The 10,546-nt window shown below is 38.6% G+C and overlaps 3 protein-coding genes across 5 annotated transcripts; 2 read left to right on the top strand and 1 right to left on the bottom strand.

Annotated features, from left to right (window-relative positions):
* Positions 1-566: 566 nt before the first annotated feature.
* Positions 567-5,090, top strand: LOC105684244 (general vesicular transport factor p115). 2 transcript variants are annotated; one of them, XM_048654398.1, is made up of 12 exons: positions 567-727; positions 935-1,163; positions 1,246-1,502; positions 1,592-1,793; positions 1,910-2,061; positions 2,167-2,357; positions 2,465-2,637; positions 2,722-3,149; positions 3,233-3,413; positions 3,497-3,684; positions 3,775-4,054; positions 4,125-5,090. In XM_048654398.1, exons 1-12 carry the CDS (start codon positions 650-652, stop codon positions 4,127-4,129), a joined length of 2,364 nt encoding a protein of 787 aa, XP_048510355.1. In that variant the 5' UTR covers positions 567-649; the 3' UTR covers positions 4,130-5,090. The 2 variants fall into 2 exon arrangements, with proteins under 2 accessions (XP_048510355.1, XP_012252874.2); XM_012397451.3 differs by having other exon boundaries at positions 3,775-4,050.
* LOC105684245 (NADH-ubiquinone oxidoreductase 75 kDa subunit, mitochondrial) lies at positions 4,662-8,782 on the bottom strand. Of its 2 annotated transcripts, none has more exons than XM_012397452.3 (10): positions 8,557-8,782; positions 8,139-8,306; positions 7,730-7,837; positions 7,260-7,625; positions 6,923-7,144; positions 6,670-6,805; positions 6,251-6,603; positions 5,919-6,104; positions 5,312-5,812; positions 4,662-5,231 (listed from the first exon to the last, which is right to left on the bottom strand). In XM_012397452.3, the coding sequence occupies exons 2-10, from the start codon at positions 8,301-8,303 to the stop codon at positions 5,085-5,087; spliced, it is 2,184 nt and encodes a 727-aa protein (XP_012252875.2). In that variant the 5' UTR covers positions 8,304-8,306; positions 8,557-8,782; the 3' UTR covers positions 4,662-5,084. The 2 variants fall into 2 exon arrangements, with proteins under 2 accessions (XP_012252875.2, XP_012252876.2); XM_012397453.3 differs by lacking the exon at positions 8,557-8,782 and adding an exon at positions 8,392-8,541.
* A 198-nt stretch (positions 8,783-8,980) lies between these two features.
* Positions 8,981-10,542, top strand: LOC105684246 (elongation factor 1-beta'). The gene is made up of 3 exons (XM_020851309.2): positions 8,981-9,276; positions 9,824-10,257; positions 10,339-10,542. The coding sequence occupies exons 1-3, from the start codon at positions 9,197-9,199 to the stop codon at positions 10,491-10,493; spliced, it is 669 nt and encodes a 222-aa protein (XP_020706968.1). The 5' UTR covers positions 8,981-9,196; the 3' UTR covers positions 10,494-10,542.
* The last annotated feature ends 4 nt before the right edge of the window (positions 10,543-10,546 follow it).

Consider the following 10,546-nt stretch of genomic DNA (forward strand, 5'->3'; position numbering starts at 1 on the left):
TGTAAAACGATGCAAGTCTTAATGCATGTTTGTTAAACATATTTTACAGTGGGTTCGATTTCTCTGCTGCGAAACGAATCCAAAGAATGGAAATTAGGAGCCAAACTTGGGAGCTTCGAATATTCGCAAGCTGTGAACGGAATTATGCATCAGCTGTGTGCTTTCAAAAACAGCTGGGGGTGCAGCTGATGAGCCGGGAATGCATTTTTCGCGGACTGCTAGCGACATCTTTTGAAAGTTGTTAAATGTTATATAAATTGTTGGTAAGAATAAACTTTGTTTACCTTACCCTGTAGGTTGCTTATCTTCTTATGATAATGCTTTGTAAAAGAATTTCGGCACTTTCGAATCTTTTAATTCTGTCGATAAAGAGCAGGTGCTCTTGACTCCAGACGGTCATTCATTAATTTGCCAAGATTATTTTATTTTCTTCTATGATCAAAGAAGTGCGAACAGCGGTTCTCATTGACAGCTATCAGCTGTCATTCACAACAAACACATGGCGCGGCATCTATCTGTCATGTAGACAGTAAAAGCAAATTTTGCAGTCGAAATTGTCCACTACTATTCATTATCTGAAAGACAGTCTTTCAAAATGTCTGTGCTGTGTGACGTGTAGTTTACTTTGAACTACCAAACCTCCTTGAAGATGGAATATTTCAAAAGTGGGCTGAAATCTGTACTCGGTGCCCCGCCGCCTGAGAATCAACCTACTGGGGCTGATACAGTGAGTTTTATGTTCAGATCTTTGCATTAGTTACTCTAATAAACGTCCAGACAATATGTGTTATCAACATGTCACAGCTTTTCATTTAGGATTACGTCCTCGTTACTTCAGAAACTTTGCAGTTCCTGTACTGTATGCGCGACTTTGTTGCAATAAAAAAGATAAATTTATATCGACATCCAAGTGTCATTTCCTTTTCCACAATAGGTAGAACGCCTGGTGGATCGTTTACAATCGTCAAGTTTATTGGATGACAGAAGAGATGCATGCCGTGCTTTAAAAGCACTGTCACGACCATATCGAGTAGAAGTCGGAACCCAGGCTATGGATCCACTCAGACAAGTCCTTGAAATGGATAGAACTGATTGTGAGATCGTTGGACTGGCTTTGGAAACTCTATGTAACATAACAAACCCTGAAACATTTGACGCAGAAGGTAAGAGACCGGGGAGCGAACTTGTTCAAATGAGATTTGTTATGATGCAACTGAATGTCACTTTGTAATTTTATTTCTGCAGTTGAAAAATATGGGCCAAAAAACAAAATTGGAGAGCAATTCACTGAAATATTTATAAAGCAGCCAGACAGCGTTAGTCAGGCATTAGCATTTCTAGAAGAATTTGACTTCAGAGTTAGATGGCCTGCTCTGAAGCTCATGACACACTTATTAGCAAATAGACCAAAAGACATTCAAGATATAATTCTCGTTAGTCCAATGGGAGTTTCAAAATTAATGGACCTTCTCAGTGACAACAGAGAAGTTATACGCAATGATGTATGTGCAATTGTTATTTCTGGTGTTGAGTATACTGGAAGCATGCCTTTTTATCACTAATAATACCAGCCGCACTGCGTTTATTGTAGGTTTTATTATTGCTAATTCAATTGACCAAAGGCAATGCTAATATTCAAAAAATTGTGGCTTTCGAGAATGCATTTGATCGGATTTTTGATGTTATATCACAAGAGGGTTCAGCTGATGGTGGCATCGTTGTTGAGGATTGCTTAGTTCTCATGTTGAACTTGTTGAGAGGCAATATCAGCAATCAAAACTTTTTTAAGGAAGGTGAGATTTTGTAAGGGTCTTCGACATAATCAAATGATTATAAAACTATCTTTAATAAATTTTGCATCACATCTGATATTCAACTAGGCTTTCTATTTACTCTCATTATTCGATAGGTAGCTACATTCAGAGGCTAACACCAATGTTTGAATTACCACCAGAAGTTGATGAAAATCCTCTGGGTGGGTGGAGTTCACAAAAAGTTTGCAATGTGCACTGTATGGTGCAAGTGGTCAGAGCACTTGTTGCACCTGGTGGTCCAGCACAGGTAATTTAATGTAACTATTAATCAAAGAGTTACCTCAAAATTGTCCAACTTGTTGAGATCGTATCAAGATAATTAAATTACTGGAAAAATTTATCATTTCTTGAGGCGACAGCAGCTTGTCAACGAACAATGAGGGGATGTGGGTTATTGCAAGCCTTATGTGATATATTAATGGCAAGCGGAGTTCCTGCTGATGTTCTAACTGAAACCATTAACGCAGTTGCTGAAGTGATCAGGGGTAATGCAAGCAACCAAGAATTCCTAGCTGGTTTAATGGCACCTAGTAGCCCTCCAAGGTTCGTTTTTTTTTTTTTTTATCAATTAGCTAAAAGAGTGAAAGTGATGAACTCAGTTTTTGATTTGAGCTATGTAATTTATAAAAATTAAATTTCCTTACCTACAGGCCAGCAATAGTTATATTGCTTATGTCAATGGTGAATGAGAAACAACCATTCGTTCTACGTTGCTCTGTTCTCTATTGTTTTCAATGTTTTTTGTATAAAAACGAAGTAGGACAGACACACCTTATCCAGACCCTTTTGCCACAGGGTAATGAAGCACCAGCTCTCACAACTGGTAAGAGAGATCAAAATCACATCCTAATATTGATCTTTCTCTACTTTTTACGTTTGCAAATCATATATCCCCAATTTTTAACAGGTCAGTTATTGTGCGGTGGTCTATTTTCGTCGGATCCATTATCAAACTGGTTTTCCGCAGTCGCTCTGTCTCATGCATTGATCAACAACTCCACTCAAAAAGAGCAGTTGCTGAGGGTACTACTGGCAACAAATATTGGCAAACCTCCGGTTACATTAATGCAACAATGTGTGATGCTTCTCCAACAAGGCAACAAACCTCAGTGTAAACTGGGACTTTTGATATTGCTTTGTAGATGGGTTTCGTATTGCCCGACTGCTGTGAAAGCTTTTTTGACCATGGAATCATCAGTTGCTTACTTGACAGCACTCCTGTCAGCTCAAGAAAATACAGATGATCTACAAGAAACTATACTTCAAAGCATGTGCGCCTTGTTACTAGGTTTATGTGTACATTTTAATGACGACAGTGTGCCTAACTATACAAAAGTAGGTTTCTCACAATAAATACTTATAACAAATAGCCACAGACAACAAGTACCTCCGGGAACCTCACGATATATTTCTTGCAGGAAAAATTATGCCATTTGATAGAGAATCGACTTGGACTAGACCGATTTCAAGATGCGATTGGTGGAATAGCCAGACATGAAATTTATTCTAGAACTCTCAAACATCCTCAACCTTCAGCAAAAGATCCAGCTGATTTACTTTTGGATCATGAGTTTTGCAGATTACTGAAAATATTAGAAGGTAATAACTGATATGGTCCTTGCAAGGACCACTCTCCCTGAGCGATTTTTTGAAATTTTTGTAATTTTTTATGATCAAAATAGGTGTTATAGTAAAGTCTGTTCTTGATGAGAGCAATCCTCAAGAGGGTAAAGATACGATGACAACGTTATCACCGGCAGATTCTGCTCTTGTATCGCAATATAAAGAACTCATTAGAGACCAAGATGCACAAATTCACGCGCTCACTCAAGCAAATGAAACTTTAACGAAGGAAAAGCGTGATTTGGAGGTATGTATCAAAACAAATTCAAAAATACAATTACCAAATTTCATGATGAAAAACTATAAATTAATGTATTGAATCCACACGCCATTATAGTCTCAAGTGAACGAACTGCAATCAACTATCAGTCATTTAAAAGATCAGAATCTCGTTCTGCGTGCCGCCCAAATAAATTCAACAGAAACTAAAGAACAGGCACCAGCTGTTAACGATACAGATTCTAGCTATAGTGAAATTCAAAAACGATTAGCAGAGACAACAGCAGAACTTGAAAAATTGAAAATTGATCAGGAGGATTTGTTAGTACTTTTACTTGATCAAGACACCAGGCTTGTACAATATAAAGAAAAACTGTTGGGATATGGTGAAAAAGTAAGTTAGAGTTGCTGTGAGTTTTTGATTTCAGATGGGGTGAAGACTTGTACCTATTTTGCATTGTTTTCTAGATTGAATCGGACGAAAGTTCAGGAGAACTTGATGCTAATGAACAACCCGAGTCTAGTAACTAGCACTATTACTAATTGTTGAGTTTGGTCGGCGGAATAAATTAACAATCTACAATATCATACCATCACTTTCCCCAATCAACATATCTAGATTTAAGGATGCATCAACCGGAGTATCCCACATCACATGCAGTTTGTAAATAGTAACATGAGCACATGCATTCATATTTGTATAATTTGATGAAGTGGATATGAGGATGTAAGCACAGTAAAATAAGCTGGAGACACAGCTTGCTGTGTTTCTGTATAGTCTTGTATAAACAATTAAACAAATTTTCTCAACAAACGTTGGTCACTTTAGCCAAATAGTGAGATTTAAATTATGTTGTTACAGAAAACATTCCAGTATAGAGCTGTTCTATTGTCTTCCACGATAACTTCTCAAAAATTCGTCTTGACCTCTGTGCCATCCTCGGATTTTCCCGAATATCGCATAAGATTTATAAATTGTTAAGACTTATGATTAAAAAACAGAACTTCATGTTGTTTATTAAATTTAATTAACCTCGAGCTTTACAACAATACTTCACAATTATTCAGTACAAGCTTTATGTTCCAAGATCTTAGTCTCACCTCGGTGTAACTGAAATAGTACAAGTTCGAGCGAAAAAATAAATCCTGGATGTATTTAAGCGTTGACTGTCAATGAGTCAACGATACAGGGTTGTATTGAATTGTAACATTGTAAAGAGTAATAATTTATTGACCTATGATAAAATTATCGCCGCTAGTAGGATGACTGGTGTAGAATTCTGTTACAATGAATTGTGTTACGTTTTTCATTCATAGGTCTTATAAGTCCCAGATGCAGTTTATACTAATAATAATAAGACAATTCTATTTAAGTGTTTTTATTATAACAGAATCCTATACTATGTACATAAATAAATGAAGTCAACTCTATAATTGCGCCTGACGTTGTTTTAGAACGGCTTGCACACATTTAGCCATCGTTGGTGATGCCCGTGATACTACATCCGTCATGAAAAAATCATCGAGTACTTTCTGTTTGACTTCAAGTGGCTCTGACGTAAAACTTCCAGATTTCTATAAACAATCAAGTAATATTAGCATTGGTTTTTACACCATCGACGTTTTGCATCTACGGTAAATAACATTTGACATACCTTTGACAATTCTAGAGCCTGTGCAAAGAAGTTTGCAGGTTCAATATCTCCGTACCTAACCAGGTGTGGGGCTACCTGCTCTAGTCTATTACGAACAGCATAGATATCATCATAGGGGAGTCGAGCTCCAATAAACTCTGACAGCGCTCTGATGATCTTCCAATCCGGACGCGCCATGCCTGGCGGGGTTACCGCGGTTAACGTCTCTTGAGCTCGTCCTTCTGTGTTCACGTAACTGGCTTTCTTTTCTGTGTAAGCAGCTCCAGGCAAAACAATATCTGCAATACTAGCTCCTTGATCACCGTGACTTCCAAGATAAATGATTACAGTATTTGGAAAATCTTCTCTTTTCAGATTAGAATCATCTGCTCCCAATAGGAAAAGAACCTCTGGCTTTTGATCCTTTACTTCTGCTAGACTAGATCCATAGCCAAGATCTAAGGCAGCAACTTGCGATGCGTTCGTGTGAAGTACGTTCAACACTTTCCAATCTTCCGGGGCCTGTGACATGTTTACAAAATTAATATTAATTGAATAAGGATTTCCTGTAACTAAAATAACATAGGGAACTTAAAAATCCAGAAAAACTAGGTCTCAACACACATACCTGAACGGTTTTCCCCAAGGCAGCAGCCAATGCCTGTGATTCAGCCAGGATCTTACCACCATCGCTACGACCTAGTTGCTCGGCTCCCAGGATGATAAGAGGTGCCTTGGAGTTTTTGAGGGTTGCGCAAAATGGATGTGTGCCACTTTTCAGCTGTGAGATGACTTCTGCTGAATCTCCAAGGTGCTGGAATCAATGATAGGATTTAATAAGGTACCGAATCTAGTAACGTAACGTAATGCTTGGTATGTGTCGGCCATAATAATAAGTGGCGAATTAGAGAAAATTAATCTAATGAATCAATGTGAAAGTTTGCCATAGATTTTACATACCTCATATTCATATGTCAAATCCACCTGTGGTCCGATCAGGGCTATGGTTTGTTCACGGTGGAGATAACTTTTCCTAAGACGGGTGTTCACCAATGGTGCCTCGAATCTCGGATTTGTACCAATCAGTACAACAACATCAGCTTCCTCAATACCAGCAATGCCATTGTTAAGCAAGTAGCTACTCCTAAGATCGATCCCTGCACCGTCTTTTGGAAAAGTTTGTTCTGTTGCCAAGGTCTCACTGCCAAGTTTATTCAGCAAGTCCTTCAATGAAATTAAAGCCTCAGCATCGGCAAGTTTTCCAGCTATTCCAGCAATCTTGTCTCCACTAGCTTTTTGTAGAGCGTTGCTTGCTATTTTTCATAAGGAATTCAAAAACTTGCAATTAAATTCATAGACTCTGCTTGCTCTTTACTCACCAGCAATTAGTGCATCTTCCCATTCGATAGGCTGTAACTTGCCATCTATTTTTGACATAGGAGTAAGGAGACGCTGGCGCTTCAGACCATCACAAGCAAAGCGAGACTTATCTGATATCCACTCTTCATTAATTTCCTGCAGTAACGCAATGGTTTCACAAAAGACAAACATAGGTATAGTAGTGATAGATGCTCACATTAAAACTGCCAACTTCAATAATGATTCGGTAACGAATTTACAACTACTGCGTACCTCATTCAGTCGCGGCAAAACACGGAGAACTTCGCCACTTCTCGTTGATACAACAATGTTGGAGCCTACGGCATCCAAGACATCAATACTATCTATGCGACGAGTTTCCCAAGGACGTGCCGTAAAAGCATACGGCTTGCTGGTCAAAGCTCCAACAGGGCATAAGTCAATAATATTTCCAGACAGCTCAGATAGGAACATTTTCTCGACGTAGGTGCCAACCTATAATTTTATTTCCAATACGCTTGTATTAATTATAAATATTGGAACCATAGAAAGGACATGAAATTTCATCAAAGTGTTGTTTACCTGCTCATGAGATAAAAAGAAAATCTACCTGCATATCAGAGCCACGACCGGTAGTTCCTAGATCATCAACACCAGCAACTTCAGAAGCAAAACGAATGCACCGAGTACAGTGAATGCATCGGGTCATGACTGTCTTAATCAAAGGGCCGACGTCTTTGTCCTCAACAGCCCTCTTTCCACTGAAGTTAATATCAACAAAACGACTTCTGTCGTTACCAAACGCCATACTCTGATCTTGTAGATCACATTCACCACCCTGATCACAAATGGGGCAATCCAATGGATGATTCACTAATAGAAATTCCATAACACCTTCACGAGCCTTACGTGTCAAGTCTGAGTTAGTTTTTACTCGCCAGCCCTTCATAACTGGCATTGCACAAGCAGCTACAGGCTGAAATAGTGAGTGTTATTGTAGATGTAGAGTAAATTGGTCAACATTGCTGATTTGAGGATCACCTCAAATTTACTTATTCATTGATTGAACGATAATCTCACCTTGATTTGCTTCTCAATTTCAACCAAGCACATTCTACAATTTCCAGCTACCGCAAGACGCTCATGGTAACAAAACCGAGGAATCTCAACCCCAACTTTAGCAGCAGCCTAGGAAAATAGAGAATGCAAATGATCCAGGTGTCAAAAAGTAGGCAAAGCACTGTTATGTAAGAGAGAGCCAACAACTACCCCAATTACTAATTACGTGCCAAAATATCTGTCAGCTCAATGGATATTTGACAGAAGGCTGTACACATGAAATATTTGCATAACATTGAAATAAGGTGAGCTAAGATAATTATAATAAGTTTACCTCCAGGAAAAAATAGAACAAAATTAAATTTTTGTTTAGGTAATCACAAGGAAATTATAAACAAGTGTAGAAGAAAAATCATAAAATTATCTGTACCTGAAGAACTGTAGTTCCAGGATCAACGAGGACAGGGATGTCATCAATGAAAACCTCGATCTGTTCAGGTGGGGCTTGGAGCTTAGCTGCTGTGGTGTGGAGTGCAGCGCTTCCAAGCCTGCATCCTGACAGACCGGCTGCCTTTATTAATGGAAGCCTCAACATCTTCTAAAAATTAATTAATGAATTATCTGAATTTTCGTTATATAATAAATACCATTTGGTTGCAAAGGCATTGAGCTGATACGTTAACCTAATTTCAGATGCTGTTTCGACTGGACTAAAAGTCAATTGCGGATTGAGAAATTACACGTTGGATGATAAATCACCACGGTCTAATTATTGAATGGGATTTTAGACAGCAATAACTAATAATCAGTAGGGAAATGACAAAAGGAAAACAATCAGCTGCACTTACGAGAAACGTAGCCCCTTGCCTTTAGGTGTCGGGACTGTCGCCTCACAGTAGACAGCGTAAAATCATTAAGGGCAAAATTATCGAAAGGATTTGGAATGATCTATAGGGCAAAGAGGTAAAATTTATTTATAGTAATCAATAAACGGCGAAGTTAAAGACTTATAAACTAGATGTAGACTTATAGACATAAATATGAAATTAACTGCGCAAAATAAAAATTATAGAGCCAAGGTACAGAAGTCGATTGAGGACTTGCGATTGATCGCTAATTCGTTTATGGTTGCGTGGATGCGCATCATTTGAAAGGTACCGGTTTGGCTGTATTTACTAATTGAAAATTAGATTTGTGGTTTAAGTAATTAGATCGATGTTTGAAATTTTTCATTCAATAATTCTTTGAGTGCATTGAAAATTTGTATGCAAGAACCAGGGACAAGAACGGACAACCTACGCTATCCAACCTCGAACGGATCGTAACCCGATTGGTAGAGCTTTGCCGGAAATGCATGACGTATAAGTCTTCGTCGCTTGGTCAGATGAGACTTTTTCGGCTCGTAGCTCTCTCTTCCGGCGAGTAGACTAGAGGGGCCGACTGCCGACAATTTTCGTACAATATTTATTAAATAAATACGCGCTCACAATGGCCATTGGTGACCTCAAGACTGAAGAGGGGTTGAAGGAGTTGAACCGTTACCTAGCTGACCGTAGCTACATCGAAGGGTGAGCATATTTTAATAGTTTTCTTTATACTTTTCAATACACGTGTTCCACTTGTCGGCATGTTGAGACAACCTATCTTCTCCATCTCAACTTCCAATTTATCGCGAAATATCTCTTGTTTTGCAATCTGCATTTCTACAAATGTCATGTAACGTCGTCTGCCATTTGTTTACGCAACTGTCAAGCATTTAATCCTATTAAAGGGCTAGCCTTTTAAGAGTCATGTCTGATTCTCGGCCGGTATTGTCAAACTGATTGGAATTCACTAGTCGCGAAATTCTTTTTTATCTTGCCGGATTCATGCTTCCAAAATAGATTCCTTCCTAACTCCTCATCTGACAGGTTCATCCCATCTCATGCAAGTATGTGATGAGTCATGTCATATATGTAGTCCTATTTGATTATATATGTATAACGGTGATCACGTTTTATAGTCAGAGGTAAACGAAAATTTTACTGCTAGTAATCCTGGCGCACCATATGTTTACGCGTCTTTCGATAAGCTACTTTCCAGACATTTCATGTCAATGTTTCAACTTATTGATAGATGGCAACCTTCGCAAGAAGACGTTTATGTATTTGAAGCGTTGGGAAAAGCTCCGCCAGCATCACATCCTCATGTCCTGAGGTGGTTCAATCACATCAAGTCCCACGATCTTAAGTCTCTTCCAGGCGTGAAAAAAGCACCCGCTATTTTGGGTGATATTAAGGCAGCTGCTCCTGCCAAAGCTGCTCAACCTGCCAACAACGATGACGACGACGTAGATTTGTTTGGATCCGACGAAGAAGAAGATGCAGAAGCAGCAAAAATTAGAGAAGAGAGAGTGAAGGCGTATGCCGCTAAGAAATCTAACAAACCCGCTCTCATTGCCAAATCTAGCATTATCTTGGACGTCAAGCCATGGGACGACGAAACAGATATGAAAAACATGGAAAAACATGTGAGATTGATTGAAATGGATGGTCTTGTCTGGGGTGCTTGTAAGTTATCTAGTTTTATACAAACTAATATTTATTGAACTATCGTGTATCTGTGTTGACTAAAATAATTTATATTTGTAGCTAAACTCGTACCAGTGGGATATGGAATCCATAAGCTACAGATCATGTGTGTCGTAGAAGACGACAAAGTTTCTGTTGATTTGTTAGTTGAGAAAATCCAGGAATTCGAGGACTTTGTACAGTCCGTCGACATTGCAGCCTTCAACAAAATCTAAATTTCGTCGATTCTTTCAATATCGAATTAATAAATATTAATTGTTTGTACATG

Source organism: Athalia rosae, chromosome 4, assembly GCF_917208135.1.
Source record: "Athalia rosae chromosome 4, iyAthRosa1.1, whole genome shotgun sequence".
Lineage (NCBI taxonomy): Eukaryota > Metazoa > Arthropoda > Insecta > Hymenoptera > Athaliidae > Athalia > Athalia rosae.